Source organism: Tiliqua scincoides, chromosome 3, assembly GCF_035046505.1.
Source record: "Tiliqua scincoides isolate rTilSci1 chromosome 3, rTilSci1.hap2, whole genome shotgun sequence".
Lineage (NCBI taxonomy): Eukaryota > Metazoa > Chordata > Lepidosauria > Squamata > Scincidae > Tiliqua > Tiliqua scincoides.
Window position 1 is genome coordinate 36,573,138 of NC_089823.1, and position 23,047 is coordinate 36,596,184.

Consider the following 23,047-nt stretch of genomic DNA (forward strand, 5'->3'; position numbering starts at 1 on the left):
GATCCAGTGGGGCTGTTCTTATGTTTAAAATAACACTTACCAGAAGTGTTTGGGTTTAATAGCAAATGAAATCATGCTGTGCATGAGATTAGGCACTCATGCTTGTTGTCTGGACTTAGGACTCTGAGCAGAAGCTTGCACATGAAGCATTCTAGCGTTGGGGGAAGTACCATAGGAAGGGTCAGTGGAAGAGCACACGCTTTGCATGCAGAAAGTCCTGGCTGCAATCCCTCACATCTCCAGCTAGGGTGAGGAAAGACCCATGTATAAAACATTTGTTAGCCAATGCTTGTCAGTGTTAAGAATATTGAGCTAGCTGAACCAACGGCCTGTCAATGTAAGACTGCAATTCTCATGATGCCTCGGAGCCTCCTCAGCCAGGCTCTGCCATCTTGAACATCACAAATTCTTGCAAGAACCAAGATGGTGGTGGCCAAAACTTGCAATATTTTTGTGAGCTCCAGGATGGCAGCGCCAAGTGGAACAGGTAGGAGGGGCCACTGGGGACATCCCAAGGCACCCCTGCGATTGTGCCACAATGCCCTAAGGCAGCCATTTTCAACCACTGTGCTGTGGCACATTGGTGTGCAGCCGTGAATTGCACCCAGCTGTGCTGCAGGAATTCGGGAGAAGGTGATTTGTTAGTAGGGCCATTGGGGGATATGAGCCGCTATTGGCAGCACAGTGTGCATTGTTAATTGACAAAAAATGGATGGTGTGCCTTGACCATTTTAGTGCCTTGCCAGTGTGCCATGAGATGGAAAAGGTTGAAAATCACTGCCCTAAGGTGTCATAACATACACTTTGGGACACCCCTGCTATATAAGTATGCATCAGTTAACAATCTTTTGTCCAGTGACAGACCGCATATACAATAGTCCCTTGGTCTGCCCAAGAGCAAGTGTGCCCAGATAAGCCCATCTGAGAATACAGTAAAACCACTATGCCCACTAGGAGTGTCTGGAGATGCAGCAAAATTTCCATTTTCTTCCACCTTTCCTTTTACAAAACCCATTTGTGCCCCAGGGTAATACATTCCCATTGTCCAATAACTGGAATGAAGACATTAAAATTATAGGAAAGTTGATTCAGTAAATAATTGTGTCAAGGTGATTCATTTGAACCATACAAAAATTATCACTGAACTAGTTTTATTGCTGCAAAGCAAAACCGGGGGTGGTTTTCACAACACAGAATCATTGGATGGAATCCTGGTAAATAGCATTGTAAATATTCTGCAAATTGAGGCTTAATCTGTATTTTAAAAAAGGGTCAGGTAGTATTACCCCTGGTCATGTAGCTAATATAATCCCAAATGGTATTTGATGTTTTCCCATCAGCATTGCATTGGCAACTCATATTTGAAGTTATTTGATGCTCAGGTTATTTGATCAAACTCCTTTCCAGTGTAGCTAGAGTCTAGCAAGTTCCTCAATTTTGTTTTTATAAATTTTTTCACTCGTGTTTAATATTTGCCATTGATGATTTTACTGCTTATAACCCACTGCCCAAATTTATTCAGTTTTCTTTGGAAATGTTTATGAAAAAGTTGTCTAATTTACTAGTTTTATTCATTTGTTCATTAACAGCCCAATCCTGTGCTTGGCAGGACAGTTCCGTGCGACTGAGCACTGTCGCAAAAGTGCCATAAGGCACGTTTGCCAGCCTCACTGCCAGGCTCCCGCTGGTGCTAGCCCAGCGCCGGCCTGTGCTGGGCTAGCGTGGGGCAGTTGCCCAGCTTCTGCAGCTCGGTGGTCTCCCGGACTGCCGAGCTGCGGCACAGTAGGCGGGGGCGGGGACAGAGAAGAGGCGTTCCGGGGAGGGGGAGGCCGGCTGGGGTGAAGAGAGGGCAGGGGCAGCATGCCGGGGGGCGGGCTGGAGGCATGCCGGGGGGAGGGAGGGAGGCGGGTCCACGGAGCTCAGCTCCGCAGGATCCAGGGCTCTCATGTAGGGCACGGAGCCCTACACGAGTGCCTTTACCTTACCACCGACCTTTTCGTCAACGGTAAAGTGAGTATCCCCATTGCGGGGCTGCTTACCTTACTTGGGGGAAGGGGACAAAAATCCCCTTCTCCTGAGGCACCGGATCTGGTGGTACCCCTTCTCGGTGCCACCAAGCCTTATAAAGCACTCCTTATAAAGCCCTGGGCAGCTCAGGATTGGGCTGCCCTTCATCTCCCTTTATCAACTTTCATATTTCAGTTTTACTTTCATGTTGATTTTATTTCACTTCTCCCCTCAACTGTCTGGGGGCCCAATCCTATCCAATTTTCCAGTGCCAGTGCAATTGTGCTAACGGGGCATGCACTGCATCTTGTAGTGGGGCAGCAGTCACAGAGGCCTCCTTAAGGTATGGGAACATTTGTTCCCTTACCATGGGGCTGCATTGTAGTTGCACCGGGGCTGGAAAATTGGATAGGATTGGGCCCTAAATCAGTGGTTCTCAAACTTTTAGCACCAGGAGCCACTTTTTGAATGAGAATCTGTCAGGACCCACTGGAAGTGATATCATGACCAGAAGGGCAGATAATCAAGCAGGAGAATTTCTAACAATCCTAAGCTGCAATCCTACCCATACTTACCCAGGAGTAAGTCCCATTTATTGTCGTTGTTAAAAGCGTATAGAGAGTAGCCTGTTAAAAGTACAAATGTGTAACATTTCCCCAAATGTGGACACACACCAGGGTGGCAGCAAGTCTAATATATTAAAAATAAAATATTGAAACGAATGCAGACCCACCCAAAATTGGTTCATGACCCACCTATTGGGTCCTAACCCACAGTAGGACTTACTTCTGAGTAGACCTAGTTAGGATTGTGCCCTGAGACTTGTTCACAGAGCCAAGCCTGGGCTACTGTCAATATTATGAGTATATGAAGGTGCCTTACAATACAATTCTGGGTGTCTACTCAGAAGTAAGTCATAATGTGCTCCACTTACTCCCAGAAAAAAATGTGTTAAGGTTCAGTCCCTACAATCTCCAAGTAGGGCTGGGAAAGACTCCTGTCTGATTCATCCATCTTATTCTGAAGCAAGGCATCTTTTACTGTACCGAGAATTTGATTATCTTTCTCTTCTCATGTTTACTTTCAAGTGGAGCAATTTAAATATGTGTCATTCTTGGAATGAATGCAAATAAACTATTTTATATATTACCTTTTTTTCAAAACTGGTCTGTTTTTAAAGAACTATGTCTTGAACATGCATGGTACCAGTGGCATAGCTGGGGGGGGACAGGGGGCGGTCCAGCCCGGGTGCTACCCTAAAGGGGGGTGACACTACTGGTAACCAAAATTGCAGTTGCCAGGAATAATACCATCATGCTATATACCATTCGACGCATAATTTACAGCAGAATGCAATGAAATAAAGTGGAGTTAAATATCTCCATTCTATCAAAGGTGGCTAAAAAAAACCCAGAAAACAAAAATGCAACTGTCTTATGTAACAAAAAGTACAATTTCCTTAACTCAAAACGGACCAATGAGACTGATTGTTCAAAGAGCCAATGAGATGATGTTATGACACAGCATGGAACCAATAAGGTGTTAGCAAAGTGATACCCCCAGGAGGGTAACACCAGGGGTGGATCCAGTATTTGTGTTTGGAGGGGGGGCATGAGCACTACCTTAACTCCAGAGCTCAGGCAAGTAGACCTGGGCTTCTGGTTGAACTTTGGCCTCTATGGCTGAAGGTTGCTGGGCGGGTACACCTAGGCTCCTGTCCAGACTTGGAGCCCAGATCTACCTACCAGGTAGACCTGGGCTCCCCTCTGGAGCCACCTCTTCCAAGCAGATAGACCTGGGTTCCCATCAGACTAGGAGCCCAGATCTATGGACTGGATACACCTGGGCTCATATTCCAACTGGTGCCTGATTTCATTCCCCATCCTGGCAGGCTCCTTACCCACTGCAAATTAATTTTGTGATATGGGGGGCTGCAAAAATTTATGGACCCTGGGTGTGATATGTCCTAGCTATGCCACTGCACGTAACATTTCATTCAAACATCTCAGTATTATTATTCATTGATCAAAGTTTTGTAACTAATCCTGAAAAAAGGTAACTATGAACTATGGTAACTGTGAATTCTGTGAGAATTGGTAGACTGTTTGGGGTCCCTCTCACAACATTTGCAGGCTGCAGATAAACTTTGGCCATAGATATGCTTTAAACGAAGAGTTTAGAAGCAAAAGTTTTTTCTCCTGAGACAAGTTTGACTTCTCTGATTCCCCTTTATAATGATTTTGACAGATGTGCTTCGCAGCATGGTGAATGCTGACAGGGTCATCTGTTTTGCATTTCCCCCCATATTTCAGATCTTCCTTTTTCTTTTTTCCTAATGCATCATTGCAAGTTTAACTGATTTGTTAAAATTTATTAAAGCAATTCATTGGCAACCTTTCTAGTGCTTAAGATGGCATGCAACAAATAAAACAACTCCAAAATAAAAACAGTTTAATAAAACCACAAAAAGGAACAAAGCCAGCCAAACAAACAGACTAGCCATTGCAGTCAAAGGTCAAATGGCAGAGGTTACATTAGCACTCCCTCTGGAAGATGAACCTAAAGCTGGGTTGAGGGGGCACTTAGGCCTGGAAATCTAGGAGGACCTCCTATTCTGGACAGGATCCATTACCATGAGGATAAAATTGAGGCTATAATGTAGATTATGCTGCTTACACTGTATAAACGTATTTACCTATATGATCTTGAAATGTTTGTGGGCGCTAATTAGAAGCAGAGTTAAACAGAAATGGCAACATTCTAAGTAGCAAGCTGCTGGTATAGGTCCTCCCTTGGTGTGCACACATACATGTATATATACTCAAAGTGCTATGCTTGTACAGGAAAACCACAGAGAGCTCCGGGGGGCTTCTGAGCTAGAGAAAAAGAAGTATCCCCTGGTAGTTTACCCCCCCTTTACCCCCATTGTTGGGCTTCTTTGGTAACTTACATTCTTATGGTGTAAACCTATTTTTCAGTAGTTTTGGTGCAGTGACTGCTGCTCTAGCCTAGGGTGTCACAAACATGCCATAAAACATGTGGGAGAGTAAGCAGCGCAGGTGGGAAGACCTGCACCAGTGTTGAATCCAGGAGCCCAACAGAGCAGCTCCTGCTGGGTGCACAGGAGCAGGCAGTGGGAAGTGTAACAGGGGAGGGAGGATGAAAAGGGGTTGGTTCAGGGCCGGGAGGGGGTCAGGATTGGCACCGCTGGTATAGGCCATTCCCAATTCCCCCTCCTGGCCCTGAAAGCCTGTTATGGGGCTTCTTGGACTTGAGCCAGTTATTGTGCTGCTGCAGATGTGAGTAGCCCCATTGAGCAGGCTAGGCTTTACTTGGGGTAAGGGGATGAATGTCCCCTTATTCCAAGGAGACCTCCAGCCTGCTCCTAGCCAGCACAGTATACAGCGTGGGCTGCATGGTCAGCTGAACTGGCGCTGGTTAGGTTTGGGGTGCCTGTGTGTTTTTCTTTTATTACCATCAACTTTGTGTCATGATGCCTTTGGAATCCTCATCCTCAATCCACATACTTGACTGCTGGTTGGTGGGGAGGAAAGAACATGCTCAGTGTAATCATGGCAAGGTATGAGTAAAATGAACTACACAACATGAAAATGGGGCTAGGAATTCAACACATAGCTGCAATTTATAATCTATTAATTTTTTGACCAAAATTCAGAACACTAAATGGGATAAATTCACTAGGGAGGAGTTGTACAGCGGCACATGAAAAGAGAAGGCCAAAAGGAAAATATGTTCTTCAACAACAGAACCTTAAAGGATTAGGGAATCCCGCTCCTGAGCCTGTATTAGTGTAATCCTGCACATGGTTTTTAAGTGTTGGGTTCCATCAAATATAGCTGATTAAATATTTCTTAGAGCTTCAATTATTTAAAAACCATCATACTCCAACTATGTATTTAAAATGTAAAAATTACTGTAGCAGTTAGAGATCTCTAAAATTATAATAATATGTTCCTATGTAATTCACTGTGCTGATGAGTATGCACGGCCATGTAGCCACTCTCCTTAGCTTCAATCCCTGTGCTCTGTGCCATTATAACATCACTAAATGCTCTCATTTTAAGAAGCACTCATCTTGTTGGACATTCCCAGCTCTGTTTATTCCTAGTTGTACATGTCACATTTCACATCCATATGTGCCAGCCAACGGATGGGCACGTAGCAGCATTTTGGGGGGCTTGTAGAAAGAGTAAGAACACAAAAAGAGCCCTGTTGGGTCAGGCCAAAGCTCAGTCAAGTCCAGCATCCACTCTCCACAGCTCTCTGTGAAGCTGAACAAGCCCAGTACGAAGGCATTGAACTTCCTGCCTCTGAACATGAAAGTTCCACATACTTTAAATGACTGACATTGCCAGTGATAGAGATGCATTTGTACAATCTCCTTTTAAAGCCATCTAAGCTAGGGGGTATCAGCTCATCCTGTGGCAGCCAATTCCATAGATTAATTATGCACTTAATCTATAATTAATAATTATGTGAAGAATTATTTCTTTTTGGCTATCCCACATCTACAGCCAATCAGTTTCATTGGATAACTCTTAGTACTATAAAAGAGGGAGAAAAAAATCTTTTGTTCTTTGTACATATCCTGCAACTAGGACATCATGTTTGGACAAGCCTTTAGAGAGCTTTCAGAATGTCACCTAATATCATTAATTTTCTTATTAGGTTTAGGCTGCAATCCTATGCACACTTTCCTAGGAGTAAGCCTCATTAGACACAGTAAGACTTACTTTTGAATAAACATTATAGGATTGCATGGCCAGATGAATGCAGAATTGGGTAAATTTCCCACACACTGAATCCAGCCACTCTGTCACTTTGCAAATTCATGTTTGAGACTGATGAATGCATCTAGATGTCATAAACTCATTTCTCTCATAAAAACAACTAATCTGCAGCCTGGGTGGTTAGCTTTACAATTTGCCCTACTTTCTTGTCACACGAGCCATTTAGAAAAAAATGTTGTTAGCCTAGAACAGGGGTGTCCAAAGTTTTTGGCAGGAGGGCCACATCAACTCTCTGACACTATGTTGGGGACCGGGGAAAAAAAGAATTAATTTACATTTCAAATTTGAATAAGTTTACGTACTTTACATAAATGAATATATTAAAGATGAACTTATATGAATGAATGAATGAAGGTCTTGCAATAGCTCAAGGCCTATAAAAGGCCTTGCACAAAGCAAGGCTGGCCTTTCCTTTGCTGCCGCTACTGCATCACAGACGTGAAACAGCAAGCAGTGGAGGGAGCCTTCATCCCACAGCTCACGCGAGAGGTCAAGCCGTCGCCCTCACACTGAGAGCAGTTGTGTCGGGCCAGTGCGGGCTCCAACAAATCTCTAGAGGGCCAGAGGCTCATTGGAGACTGGGGGCTCCCTGAGGGCTGCATTGAGAGGCCTCGAGGGCCGCAAGTGGCCCCAGGGCCGGGGTTTGGGCACCCCTGGCCTAGAAATATCATGAACATTTGAAGGAAGCAAAACAAAATAAGCAACTATGTTTGCATGCTTGTGAACAGAATTGAGACAAACACAGGTTACTCACACAGTCTCAAGATTTTGTCATCAACTGAATCAGCCACTTGCAAAGGCTTGAATGTAAAGGACTCACACAGCTGCCACTGCAGCTTCCCCATTCCGTCAAAGCAAAATGCTTATTTGGGGGGGGGGGGGGAGGCAGCAGGTACTTTCATACTTCCACATTTCCACCTGGAAGAGGATCCTCAGAAGCCTTTCTCCTGGGTGGAAATGACAGAAATAGCATTCTGGGCCAGGGACTAGTCCCAGTACCCACAGGGAAAGGATGCTTCTGCATCCTGGGAATTATTTATCCTACTTTCTCAACCTTATTGGTTCTTTAATATTTTTTCTGCATTCTTCTGATCAGAGCTAAGTTATATCCTGTCTGCCTGTTGTTCCAAGACTGAGTGGTGTTCAATGACCATATAGAAACTATTAAAATCAATATCAAAATGACATAGAAACCACATCAATGTTAAAAAAATCTACATCTAATCAGAAAGACCAGTGTAAGCCTAAAAGCCAAACAAAATGTTTTCAGTTACTTCCAGAATGACATAAGATATAAAACCAGATGAATAGGTTGTTTGCACTAATGAAGGATGGAAAAAAATGGAAGGAAATGACAGGATCAAAGATCAGTATGGGAAGTGTCTAAAAAGCCAAGAAATCCAATACTCTGCTGGGATTGATCTGTTGGAAAAGGAGCCAGAACAATCTGGAGCTTATTGATCTTGGCATGAATGAAGCAATGGGTTGCATTGTAAGAACTTTAGTTGTGACTAAAACCCATTGAAATCATTAGATGTTAGTTGTGAATAACTTAAGTCTCCTTAATTCCAGTTAAATTAATTTTCTTAGATCACAACCCAATTGTAGTTGAAACACAATTGGACACAGTCCAGTAAAACCTTAACCTTAATCAAGTTTCTATTAAAGCAACGGAATGGGGCTCAATCATGACAAATTTTATGACATCCCACTGATGTCAGTGTTTAAAATATATATATATTAAATATATTTATATACCTCTTTATAACAAAAAAGTTAAAACAAGTTTTATAGCAAGATAAATGAAAAGTTGATTCCCTGTTCCAGAGGCTCATAACCTTTAAAAAAAAGGTCACCAAAAAAAATAAACAAACACCTGCAAAAAGGAAAGACGTGGCAGGAATAAGGATGTGGCTCTTCTTTTCCTAAATAATGAATGAATGAATAAACCTTTATGAGGCATGGATAAAGAAACCATAAAAACAAACATGATCAGTCCTGATTCCATTTATCAGAAAAACGGAGTTAAGTTACTAAATTACTAATAGTACGTTTACAGTTTAAAAAAAAACCTGATATTTTATGTTGAACAGATTACATTAAGAAGGCTTAGAAATCACTAAAAGTAAAAATTTTGAAACTCCCTCTAGCACATCTAGTGAGCAGTCATTTAGAAGACGCTTCAGTTTTGCCTCATTCAAGAGACCATTCATTTTGCTGAGAAGTGGAGCCATGTAAGTGCGGCAGGATCTAGCGTGCCGAGGGCAATAAAAAAGAATGTGTATGATTGATTCAATATTTCCCAAATTACAAGGGCAGAGGCGTTCTTTATATGGTATTCACCTATATCTGCCTTCAGTGACCTTGGATGGAAACACATTGAATCTTGCCAAGGAGATTGCACGACGTTCAGAAGGATTGATCAAAATAGTCAGATAAGGAACCATTTGTCCATACTTAAGCGGGATAGAGAAATTAAGAGGGGAGCAAATTCTAGCAGCAAGTTCAAAGAGGTTTTGTGCCTCAATGTCTAGCATTCTTTGCTTTACCCTTTGGTAAACTCCAGGGAATGGAAATAAACTTAAAAAATCCAATGAAAAACCAATCGATTCAATTTTCGATTTAATTAGGCTATACCATTTAGAAGAGCCAGACTCAGATAACATTTTGTATAGGAGACTGCCCTGTTTCACATTATAGTGTAACTGAAGCCAATAGCATATAGCTAAGAGCCATGCTCTTGATACTATGGGCGATTGTCCGGTCTCCAAACATAATGCAGAGTAAGGTACAGATTTAGGTAAACCCAAGATAGCCCTCAAAAATTTAGCTTGGATACTCTCAAGGGTAGTTGAAAAGCGATATATAAATACTGTTAATAATAATCTGTACAGAAGCTGTGCCGATACCTTGGCACTAAATACCTTGAGAGCAGCTGGTATATAACGATTGCCCTGACTAAAAAAGAATTGATTGGTGCTCTGCAAAGTAACATGGGCTAAGATTGTAACCAATTTTTGATGAGTACCCCAGCAAAGATTGTAGTGCAAATGAATTCCAAGATATTTAAAGCTTTTGACCTGTTCTGGTTTTTCCCCTCTAATAGACCAAGTACCTGGGCTCCAGGATTTTGAAAAGACCATAACTTTGGTTTTCTGGGAGTTCAATTCGAGTTTGTTACACTTCAGATAGTCAGAAGTTCTATTTAAAAGTCGCTTAAGTCCAAAAGGTGTACAAGAAACTAGCACTGCATCATCTGCATAAAGCAATGCTGGAATATGCAGTGAACCTAGTTTAGGAATATGCCCATCTATCAGAAGCAAAAAGGGGGTAAAATCGTATAGAAAATGGTTAAAGAGGGTGGGTGCTAAAATGTGCCCCTGTTTCACTCCCCTTTCAACCTGAATTTTGGGGGTCAATTCCCCCGAAGATGTAAATTTAATTTGACAAGTGGTGCCTGTATAAAGCTTTTGAATAAGAGTCAGAAGTCTAGGGTCTATATTAAGCTTAACTAATTTGTCCCATAATAGCGATCGTTTAACAGAGTCAAAGGCTCCTTTAAGATCCAGAAAAGCAACATATAGTTTTTGATTTTTTAGCCTTGTGTACTTATCAATCAAATGAGCTAAAACAGTGCAGTGATCAACTGGTGAAAATCCTTTTCGAAATCCTATCTGATCCCACCCTGGAAGGCCCAGATCTTCCATCCAGGATAACAGCTTGTTTAAGAGATAATTTGCATAAAGTTTTCCCCCCAATGATAAAAGGCTTATAGGTCTAAAATTGGAGGGATCACGATGGTCGCCTTTTTTGTGAATGCGCACTATAGTTGCATTTGTCCATTCAGCTGGTATTATACCTGTTTGATCCACCACTGTAAATAATGAGGATAGAATGGGGGCCCACCATTCGGGGTCCACTTTCAGGATCTCTGGCAATACCAAATCTGGCCCAGGTGCTTTCCCTTGTTTAATTTGAGAGACTAGCTCTATAATTTCTTCAGGGGATACAGGAGTCCATGGGGTGGTTGCTAAAAGATTTATAGTAAAAGGTGCTGAGCCACTTTCACCCTCTTGACAGAATAAGGCAGAAAAAGCGGCACCACTCATGTGGGGAGATGACCATCTGAAAGCAAGGTGCAGTTTTCTGAGAGGATTTGGTGATTATACCCCAAAATTGCTTAGAATTTTTATGTTCTATGGTGGCTAGCAGTTTATACCACAAGTGGGAAGCATAATTATGACGCTTTTCTTGAATCAATTGTTTCTGCTGCTTCTTTAGTGTAAAATATGTATCAGGAATCTGAATATCCCCTGAATAGCGATACTGCTGGTAAACAGATCTAATCTGATTTTTGAGTTCCATGCAATCCCTACCAAACCAAGGGGATATGGTTTGGGATCCCTCCCCTATAGCAGAGGGCAAACTGGCGTAGAAGACTAAGGTGGATGAAACCCTAGAGATTAATAACTCATAGGTCTTAATTAGTTCTATTGGATCTGACTCGTTTAAGAGTTGGATTCTATAGCTCTTATACGGCTCTGTGTAGAATAGCTCCCTCATTTTCTGATTTATTGTAGTATTCCACCAAATTTCCTAAACAGTGTATAAGAGAACCACCACTTGAAAGGTGTCTCTTATCCTAGTTAGCAGGGGCAGAGCGCAATCCTATACAAATTTCTAGCACTGGTGCAGCTTCAGTGTAGCCCCGAAGGAAGGGACCAAATGTTCCCTTACCTTAAGGAGGCCTCAGTGACTGCCTCCCCACCACAGGATGCAGCACATGCCCCATTGGTACGGCTGCCCTGGCACTGGAAAACTGGATAGGATTGGGCCTGCAATTCCCTATCTAATAATTACCTTACAACGTGTGTGTGCCCATTCAGTCTAGAATATGAAATTTACCAAAGAAGCTAGATTCTGGTTCTCAAAAACCTGGTGCTTTAGGGAATTGTTCACAATGGCTCCTGTCCCAAATTCAATGAGTTGTGGTCAAAGACAAGTGGCTCCTTACATTACAGGTGTTGTGTGGAATTATTGCCCTACAGAAATATTTCCAGTGGCTTCAGCACAGCAGTTATAAAGTGAAAATCAGCCCTAGTCATAATATTAATAAATGGTATACATCCATATGTCACATCCAGTCCAGACAGAGCAGTTATGACTTCATTTATGTAAGAGGAACCTACAGGGTGGGTGCCCTACGTAGTGCAGAAAGTGGGAGTTTGTGATGCTTCTCAGCTGGAGCATGTGGGTCTGGCCATGGCAAAGGGTTAGGCCTACATTCTGACTATCCTTCAAGGACTGTGTTGCTCCTCTCTCCTCTGTTTACTGGTAACAGAACCACAACAAGACAGAAAGAGTTCCTTATGTACTGTAGAGTGCTCTAGTGTGGTGCTATCTCAAATTTTAGTTTTGACCTGTGGCACACTTACCAAACAAGTTAGCCACTAATGATGCTCAGCCTGTGCAAAAGATAGTAGAGATGTATGGAAATGGTCCACTGGACTTTCTTGGAGGTAGGACAGGTAATTAAAACTATGTTTTTCACTATAATAATGTTTCAACTATTAGCCTTTGTCACCATTTTTCCCCTCAAACTGTGTCTGGTCTGTAGAAAGCCTAGGAGCTCTGAACTTCTTCTCTGTTACCCAATGACTGTGGATACATGTAGAAAGTCCTAGAAAGATTTCCCCTTCATGTCATTATACAGAGTTATACTGCACTATCAGAACAGGAATCAGTCAATTTTGCTCTCCTTGCATTTTTGTGCTTACATATATCTTAAACTCCACATAAATTTGGAGGTTTGCCACTGAATACAAGTAATAAGAGAGCATCTCTTTCCCATTTTCCCTTTCTAATTGTGCATGGATATAATTAGCTCATGGGACGGAAATGTAATAAATAGACAATAAAAGGGAGCAGAATTGCTTTCCTGATTGAACCAGCTCAATCTCTGGACAGCAGGAAACCAGACTTTCACAAACGACTGAGAATTTTTATAGCCCTGCTCCCAAAGTACCTCCTGACTGCATATCATATAAACACGTTAACTTCAGACAGAAGGCGAAACAAGAGAAATGCTGGCAACTGGCTGACTTCTAACTGATATAGGAATATAAAAAGGAATAATGTCAGACATCTGGGATTCTTTGCACACGATTAATAAGTTACAAGGAATTAAAAAATACATGTAAAAAAGAAGAAAGGCTCTAAATATTTTTTAAAAAATAAAGCCAGCAATTTGAAGGGGAAAAATTCATTAAATATGAAATAAAACACTCTACAAAACTATTTAAAATTAAGGGTGAAATCTATATCCACCTTATATCTTTGTTACTATTGAAGCTGGTGCCATCCCAGAACCTTCCAATGCCTGAAATACTGTACAAAACAGTCACCCTCACAAGAAGTACACCAGCTGCTGCCACCAATGGCGTATCCAGAGTATGGCAAGCCAGGGCACAAACCCTGGATACCATTTGAAGGCAGGTACCAGCTGCCCCTATGAGTCAGGGAGCGAATGGAGGCCCAACTGCTGCTGAAATGTGAATGTGCATGATTCCCTGGAAGGGACGTCACATAATGTTGTTACGTTGCACAATGTCACATGATGTCACACTGCTGCTGTCTGGGCCACCACAGCCCCCTGGTATGGCACTGGCTTCCACTCATCCTTCTCCTGGTCTTTCAGTTTGAAAAAGCAAGAAGGACAGAGAGCAGAAGAAGAAATGTGGAGAAGATTGATAGGCTCGACTGCCACCACTCTAGCCCACCACTCCCCTCTCCTCCACACTTCCCACTCTCCCCTTCCTTTTCGAGTACAGGGAGCAGGAGGAAGTGGAGTGGTGAAGGCAGGCACCCTCTGCCAATCTGCTGCCTGAAGTGACTGCCTAAGTCAACCTGCCTCAGTTGAAACTATTCAGGTTGACCAAAATTTTAAAGTTGTTTCCCTTACCTTTGTTATGAGACTTTGGTGCTCTTCAGACAGACTGAAGTTGGTGCCCATCTCAAATATGCTCATTGTTCCTCCCTCGCATAGATTTAGCCAGTATTGATATTCTTCGCGTCCTGGGAGTCTATCCCAGAACGTTTTGAACACTTCCCATACTGCTTCCTGACACACTTTAAAAGAAGAAAAATAACAATCATTAGTGATTACTGTTATTATTGTATAAGAAGCCCTGCAGGACCAGACCAAGTATTCTTTTTTAATAAAAAAAAATTTTTTTAAGTGGCAGACCAGATGCTTTTGGGAAGTGCAGTGAAGTCATCAGTAGGAGTGCTCAGGTGAAATTTTTTTTCAAAGGATCGCAATCAAGTAACAGCATCAGACTCAGCAAGAAGGCAAAAGAAGAAATTTATGGTAATGTTTAGGCTGTCTTCTTTCCCAGGGGCTGCTTGAGAGTCAGTATATAGCTCACTTTATATTCAGTGTACAACCCTATGCAAATTTACTTTGAAGAAAGTCTTATTGAACATAGTGGGACTGGCTTCTGAAACATGTGCAGGTTATCACTCTAACATACCCTTTTTATTTATCTGCAATATTGTTAATCCCATTTTTCATTCTTATACATTTGTTTTAAATTATTGCAACCTACTTCAATGGATCCAAGGGTTTGGGATGAAATGAGCCGACCTTTAAATGATGCATAATAAGTTTCAAAGAAAGAATATGAAAGGGAAAAGGGAGGGAAACAGGGAGACTTTACCATGAACTCTGGTCTTGGAAACATTCAGAGCTAGACAGCCAGTTGGAATTACTGTAGTTTGGACTGGTTCTTCAGAGGGAGTTTCCCTCTGCTGACAACTGTGGAGAGGTGTGATTAGGTTTGGCATGAATCACTGGGTGATTAGGTTTGGCATGAACGTGATTGGGTAAGTTTCCAGTTCCTTGTATGGGGGTGGGTATATAAAGATTTGATTGCTACTGGCTAGGGTCAGATGCATATACTTGCTATGTGTGTATCTCACCTGATGTATCAAATAAACCTCTTTCTATTTCATTTACCTCTGCTAATTGGAGCAGAGCAAGGGGTGAAAATCTCCCACAAATAAGCAACAGGAGACAAAAACACTAATGAAGAAATTTAAAGCTGATTTAAAGTGGGGTGTGGCTATGGGAGTTTTCATGCTGAGCTCCAGTACTTCAAAATTTACCACTACAACATTGTTTCATCTAGGAATAGTGTGAAATCCAACACGACCCTCCTCCCTGAGGGCCGTGTAAGCCGTTTATTGCCCTTAGAGGTAATTAGGTGGCCATAAACTCATACAGCCATCTAACACCCCTCAGGCCTCTCCAGTTTCAGTTACCAATTGCTCTTTAACTGTAAGAGCATTCAGTCCTGGTAGCCAGGCCAATTTGGGGAACCCTCCCCTGAACCCCAAATTCTGAGCCCCTCTGACTTGGCTTGAACCCAGGAGCAGGTTCCTGTTACTGGGGTCTCCAGTTTCCAACTCAGTCACACTGGATTGGCTCCCACAACCAAGTCTCCTTTGTTCCATCAGTCCCAATAATCCAGTCAGTTGTAATAGATAGGATTACTGAATATAGATTTAAAGAATAAATATACAGACAGCACTGCATCAGTCAAAGGTTTCAGAATTTAGGGTAGAGCATATCAATACAATACAATACTCAGCACTACTAAAACAATAATAATAATAATAATAATAATAATAATAATAATAATAATAATAATAATAATAATAATATTTTTAGGTCTCCTGACCCCTCCACCAATCAGAACTTGGATCCTGCTGAACATTCTAGGGGTGCCACAAACCTCCTTGCTCATGGTGGAATCCCCCTCCCAACCTGAGAAGTTCACAGCTGTACCTTGTTGTTAATCAAGTTGGCCTTGAAGCCCACTCAGTAGCTTGGTACAGTATCTGAGGCCCTGTGAAGAGGCCTCCTCCACAGTTCTCCCAGATCTGGTATGCACTAATTGGAAGTTGGTTACAGCTGGGGCCTTGTACTCAGTTCTAGCAAGATGGCTACAAGCAGAAGCTTTCCTTATTCAGATGTTACCTGATCACCAATATTCACTTTCCTGTCACAAATAGTTTCTGAGACATTCCTCTTGTGTTCTCCATTGAAATGAATGAGAGTGATACAAAGGCTGAATGGTTGCTTTGTTGGGGTGTAGTAAGAAGGAAATGGAGCTCCAGCACTCCTTACTATGAGGTTAATTCTAACTGAGTCTAAGGCCCTCTCTTAGCTCTGCACAGGTTGTTTCTGCAAGTCCTTTGCTCTTCTAATCTCTTTGCCTTCTTGCCAATCAGAGCAGTTGGTCACCTAAAGCTCATATAAGAACCGGACTGTGACCCAGGTTAAATAAAGGATGTATTCTGTTGATTAAAATAAAAGAAAAAACCAGCGGGTGAATTCGGACATTCTGTAAAGCTGAATACAGTACCAGTATCCACAGTCTGGTTCTGAGGTTACTGAAGGCTTGACAAAAACATGGCATGGTTCAGTGAAAGTCTCAGATGCAAAGACAGAGCCTGGGAAAGGCTTATCTTGAGCGAGTCTCAAGAAAGTGGTTTTCTGCAATCAGCTTAGAAGAAGGGGGAGAGGAAGAAAAACCACTATTGCCTTTTGCTGGATATTCTCCAACTTAAATTTCAAAGATAGTCAAGCTGTTGGACGGTCAGAATGTTATTCAATTTATACAACCATTTTTCTTTTCAATAATGAAAAATCAAATTTTTCTTTTCTCTTCAAACAGGTTTTTTGTTTTTAAATTATCTTATCAATGCTGTTTTAAACTTTGAAAGTCTGCTACATTTCACCTTTGTGGTTACTCTAAGTAAGTCATATCTTAAAAAATGTCTGTAATATATTGCTTTAGCTTGCACCAAATGTAGCTAACAAGGTGATTAGTAAGATTAAAGTCAGAGAGTGAAAAAATATATACTACTCAGAACATTTTCTTTTTCATACCAAGCTTTTAAAAAAGATCACTTTCATTTACATTGGCTCCTAAATACATGGCAACATGTGTGCATTTGGCAGCATTAATCTGGGGCTGGACTCCAGTACCTTTAACACAGTGGTTCTCACACATTTAGCACTGGAACCCACTTTTTAGAATGCAAATCGGTCAGGGCCCTCATGTCATGACGGGAAGTGACATTGTCAAGCAGGAAAATTAACAATCCTAGATTGCAATCCTACCCACCCTTATCCAGAGTAAGTCCCATTGACTATCATTGTTAAAAGAATATACATAGTAGCCTGTTAAAAGTAGAGGTCTGTAACATTTCCCCAGATGCAGTCACATACCATGGTAGCATCAAGTCTAATATATTAAAAATAAAACATTGAAATGAATGGGGACCCACCTGAAATTGGTTCACAACCCACCTAGTGGGTCCCGACCCACAGTTTGAGAAACACTGCTTTAACAAATACGTAGTTGGAAGAAGGCTTGAAAGTACACCTTTTCTCAGAATAGCAATATAGAACTTGAAATGGGTGTAGGCATGCTGTGTGTGCTGTGGTGTGAATGTTGGTGTTTGAGTAGGCACTCTGGCTTCTGATTTGACAGTTTTGAACATAAAAAGAGCACTGCTGGATCAGGCTAAGGGCCCATCTTGTCCAGCTTCCTGTATCTCACAATGCCCCAGCAGGTCACAGGGTACACACAAGATGCCTGTATCCTGTTGCCATATCCTTGCAACTGGCATTCCGATACAGCCTACTTCTAGAATCAGGAGGCTGAATTTACCCATTGTGGCTTTTAAAGGCATCTAGACCAGGTGTCATCACCACATCCTATGGCAATGAATGACATAAGAACATAAGAACAGCCCCACTGGATCAGGCAATAGGCCCATCTAGTCCAGCTTCCTGTATCTCACAGCGGCCCACCAAATGCCCCAGGGAGCACACCAGATAACAGGTGACCTCATCCTGGTGCCCTCTCTTGCATCTGGCATTCTGACATAACCCATTTCTAAAATCAGGAGGTTGCGCATACACATCATGGCTTGTACCCCGTAATGGATTTTTCCTCCAGAAACTTGTCCAATCCCCTTTTAAAGGCGTCCAGGCTAGACGCCATCACCACATCCTGTGGCAAGGAGTTCCACAGACCAACCACACGCTGAGTAAAGAAATATTTTATTTTGTCTGTTCTAACTCTCCCAACACTCAATTTTAGTGGATGTCCCCTGGTTCTGGTGTTATGTGAGAGTGTAAAGAGCATCTCCCTATCCACTCTGTCCATCCCCTGCATAATTTTGTATGTCTCAATCATGTCCCCCCTCAGGCGTCTCTTTTCTAGGCTGAAGAGGACCAAACGCCTTAGCCTTTCCTCATAAGGAAGGTGCCCCAACCCCGTAATCATCTTAGTTGCTCTCTTTTGCACCTTTTCCATTTCCACTATGTCTTTTTTGAGATGCGGCGACCAGAACTGGACACAATACTCCAGGTTTGGCCTTACCATAGATTTGTACAACGACATTATAATATTAGCCGTTTTGTTCTCAATACCCTTCCTAATGATCCCAAGCATAGAATTGGCCTTCTTCACTGCCGCCGCGCATTGGGTCGACACTTTCATCGACCTGTCCACCACCACCCCAAGATCTCTCTCCTGATCTGTCACAGACAGCTCAGAACCCATCAGCCTATATCTAAAGTTTTGATTTTTTGCCTCAATGTGCATGACTTTACACTTACGGACATTGAAGCGCATCTGCCATTTTGCTGCCCATTCTGCCAGTCTGGAGAGATCCTGCTGGAGCTCCTCACAATCACTTCTGGTCTTCACCACTCGGAAAAGTTTGGTGTCGTCTGCAAACTTTGCAACCTCACTGCTCAACCCTGTCTCCAGGTCATTTATGAAGAGGTTGAAAAGCACCGGTCTCAGGACAGATCCTTGGGGCACACCGCTTTTCACTTCTCTCCATTGTGAAAATTGCCCATTGACACCCACTCTCTTTTTCCTGGCCTTCAACCAGTTCTCAATCCATGAGAGGACCTGTCCTCTAATTCCCTGACTGTGGAGTTTTTTCAGTAGCCTTTGGTGAGGGACCGTGTCGAACGCCTTCTGAAAGTCCAGATATATAATGTCCATGGGTTCTCCCACATCCACATGCCTGTTGACTTTTTCAAAGAATTCTATAAGGTTCGTGAGGCAAGACTTACCCTTACAGAAGCCACACTATGACACACTAGGTGAAGAAATATTTTCTTTTGTCTGTTCTAAATCTCCCAACACTCAATTTTAGTAGATGTCCCCCAGAACTGGTGCTGTGAAAGAGGGATAAGAACATCCCTCTATCTATTTCATTCGTCCAATGTGTAGTTTAAAAGAAATACTGTACTTCTTTAAAACAAAATCTTTATGGTCATGTCAGATATCACCTTTCTAATTTCAATACTTTTACAGCTTGTTTTTCTCTAGCATCCTTACATTCAACAAAATCCAGAAATGGAAATGATGACAATAAGAGGAATTCAATTTTTAATCAAAAAACTTGTTTCTGCTCAAATTAGACCTCATATATGCTGGAGCATTTGCATCAAGTTTTAAAAAAAAAATTATTTAAAAAACCATGTCACAACCATTATTTCACAACCATGTCAACTTTTCACCAGAATCCACCCTTCTTGTGGGGTCAGTACATGGGTAGCTAAGCTCCTGCTCCGGCTGGGGAAAACTTACTGTATCTTGTGTTTGCCGGAATGCTGAAGGAAAAGAGCTAATGGGAAGATAGGGATAGCTATTGCAACTTATACCAAACTTTTTAAGAAGCAGCATCTCTACAATTCACTAAATGTGGAGGAGGAACATCTGCAGCTTCTATCTCTGCCTGTTTCTAGCAAAAGCATAGAGAGCGCTCCCCCCCCCCACCTTCTTGTAGGACTTTTGCAAAAATAGAAGAACCTGGTCAACTGTACCAGCAGATACTGATATACACCTTGGCTTATGCCAGATAGTGGCTTTAAGGCTTGAATCAGAAAGGAACGGCTGCTAGGATTGCCAGATGCAAAGAAAGAGGAGACTAGTGTACTTCCATAACTTGTGTAGCAGAGGGAATTTTGGCCCAAGGGGAGGAGAAATGTTAAAACACCAGAAATTTCCCCTCTATGGAGCTACTAAAAGGAGCCTTGATCTCTTTTGCATCTGGTCTCCTTGGCAGCTAATCCCGATCACCCAATTAAAGAGGTGGTCGGAGTTTGTTTGGCCTGGCCTGGACACGAGAGTCCAGTCCCTCCCCAAGGGGGAGGTGAAGGGGGCTGGGTCTGCAGCCACGGTGGACCTTTAAAAAGGGGATGAGACCCAGCCCTCTTCCTCCTTGTGCATCTGGTCTCCTTGGCAGCTAAAGTACTGCCACCATCAAAGAATGTTCTTGCTTTCCTCCCCCAAGATAACTCATGCTTGATTCTAAAGTGAATACTGGCAGTTTTCTATAACTGAAGCAACGGGGTGATGTGATGATAATCTTTGAGCTCACAAAGAGAGGCAAAGCGACAGGACTGAGGTGAGGAAATGGCAAGAAAACTTTAGGAACCCTAACCTAATTTCATACATATAGCAGTTAATATGCAATGGCATTTGCTTGCAGTTTAGGGGAAATTCCAGCCTATTTCCTCTCTGTTGGACAAGATGTGAATTTAAGGCAAAGCATGCAGGCCAGCAGATAGGGTAGGGAGCAATGCAATGAGAGGCTAGATCATATTTCATAAATCTTCCTTTCCACTCCCTTTTCGTCCAACTTTAAAATATAAACACCTCAGAAGAAAGAATGGTCTGTTTACTTTAATACTACCAAGCACTATGCTTGCTGAATGCTACCAGTAACTGAATAACCTTCCACTGCTGCTGAATAAACAAAATTTCCCTGGAAATATCTTCTCTGCTATCACAGAGACAGGAAATATTAGGACCTGTTAAGCTGTACTCTTTATATGTTGCTCTGCTTTTAAACAAAAGTATTGCATTTGCAGACAGATGACATGACACAGATGCAGTTATGTGGCAGGTACTATTTGTAACGTTTACATTTCTGCAGAGGCACTGGCTAGTTCTAGGAAGTTTTCAAATGCTATCGGGCAATGGTTTGGCTGGTCAGAGGCTTGGAGTAACTGGTAGCAATATTCAGACTGTTGGCAAAGTGTCTCTTCAAACTGGGAAAGGCCATGCTGCACAGCCTGCCTCCAAGCGGGCCACTCAGAGGCCAGGGTTTCCCACCTATTGAGGTCCACTCCTAAGGCCTTCAGATCCCTCTTGCAGATGTCCTTGTATCGCAGCTGTGGTCTACCTGTAGGGCGCTTTCCTTGCACAGATGCAGTTATGTGGCAGGTACTATTTGTAACGTTTACATTTCTGCAGAGGCACTGACTAGTTCTAGGAAGTTTTCAAATGCTATCGGGCAATGGTTTGGCTGGTCAGAGGCTTGGAGTACTTACATGTCATGTTGGCAACCTTCAGTCTCAAAAGACTATGGTATCGCTCTCTGAATGGTGGTTCTGGAACAGCGTCTAGTGTGGCTGAAAAGGCCGATTTGGGAGTGACAATCCCTTCCACAAGTGCAGTCTGTTCCTGGTCTATCTCCCTGGCTATGGGCCTTCCTTCTTTGCCTCTTAGCCTCAGACTGTTGGCAAAGTGTCTCTTCAAACTGGGAAAGGCCATGCTGCACAGCCTGCCTCCAAGCGGGCCACTCAGAGGCCAGGGTTTCCCACCTATTGAGGTCCACTCCTAAGGCCTTCAGATCCCTCTTGCAGATGTCCTTGTATCGCAGCTGTGGTCTACCTGTAGGGCGCTTTCCTTGCACAGATGCAGTTATGTGGCAGGTACTATTTGTAACGTTTACATTTCTGCAGAGGCACTGACTAGTTCTAGGAAGTTTTCAAATGCTATCGGGCAATGGTTTGGCTGGTCAGAGGCTTGGAGTAACTGGTAGCAATATTCTTTAACACAGTGTTAACTGTCTTGTTAATGACCCCTGTTGCTTTCCGTATTGGCTTCAAACTCTTAGTCCTCTTGATAATGATGCTCCTGTTCTCATCTCATTTTCATTAATGTTTCATTTTTAAAAATATATTAGATAAGACTAGTTTCCAAATGCAAGCTGTTGCTTATTCTATCCACCTTGGCTAGCTTCTACTAGCTTAATGATTTAGTATCAACCTTTCCAGTTAGTCAGTGCCAGCCACCCCACTGAGTCCAGTCTCAAAAGCTCAGCACCATCTGTGGGTTCTTATTGCATTAACCAAACATGAACTTAGGAAGATAAGGTCTCTCTTGTGGACAGAAGGGATAAAGCTTTGAGAAGTCAGTGCACCTTCTGCTATGTCAAGGCAAATCCACTGATGTCACATACTTTCAAGCTAATGGAAAAATGGAATATGGTAGCAATGGAAATTATTAGTGTACACACTTAACATTGCTATGTTGAAAACGAAGATATTCCTATTCATTGCACAATGTTAGGAAAGGAGAGTGTTGTTGGAAGAGGACCTGTGAGAAACCAAAGGTGCAATTAGCCACCTATCTGCTCACCTCCAGCTCCCTGTGATTTTGCATCCACTGAAACCCATCCTAAAGAGGGTAGCATTGTAGTGTGTAAAATATCACTTGTGTTCATTACAAACTTTCCCACACAACCACTATATCACAAAAGTATTTTGCACCAGAACTTAAAGTAAGCAGTCTACTAGTGTGGATTCAGACAATCAAATTTTTGTAGCTACCAGGTTATGAGAATTGCATAGGATTCTGGTGTACGGTCAGGGCTTGTGGGTAGAGACCTCTAATCCAGAGCTCAGTTCTTTTGTTCACTGGTTGGACCCAATGGGCTTCAGTGTGTTCAGGGATGAAACTGTTATAACCTCAACTTCAGTCACCAATCTAGACACTGTCTTAGATGGTGAAGGATTAGGTGGACCAGGGGCACAGGTTGAGGAGGAACCAAGCCTTCTTGGTTCCTCCTCAACCAAGGAGGAATCCCAACTGAGGAGGAATGCTAGACCCATTCACCAGGAACCCACAAGCCTAAAAATCCTATGCCTGAGACATAAACCCCCCCCAAACCGAAGCCAGGTTACATTGAACCTTCAGCCAGGTTTCATTAAAGAACCAGCATCTCACCCTCACTCCACTTCACACTCCACAGAGTCTGCTTGCATGTACAAAGCAATGCGTCCAATGAGAAATAATGAAGAGCAAGGCTCCAGGCCGGGGGGGGGGGTTGTTGCCCCTTTG

At 42.6% G+C, this 23,047-nt stretch overlaps 1 protein-coding gene across 1 annotated transcript in view; it reads right to left on the reverse strand.

The window, feature by feature from the left end:
- IMPG2 (interphotoreceptor matrix proteoglycan 2) overlaps positions 1 to 23,047 on the reverse strand; it is a 75,930-nt gene that overhangs the window by 46,027 nt on the left and 6,856 nt on the right. Inside the window, exon 3 of the mRNA XM_066622269.1 lies at positions 13,780 to 13,946. Coding sequence (XP_066478366.1) covers positions 13,780 to 13,946 — 167 coding nt within the window. The remainder of the gene's footprint in view (positions 1 to 13,779; positions 13,947 to 23,047) is intronic.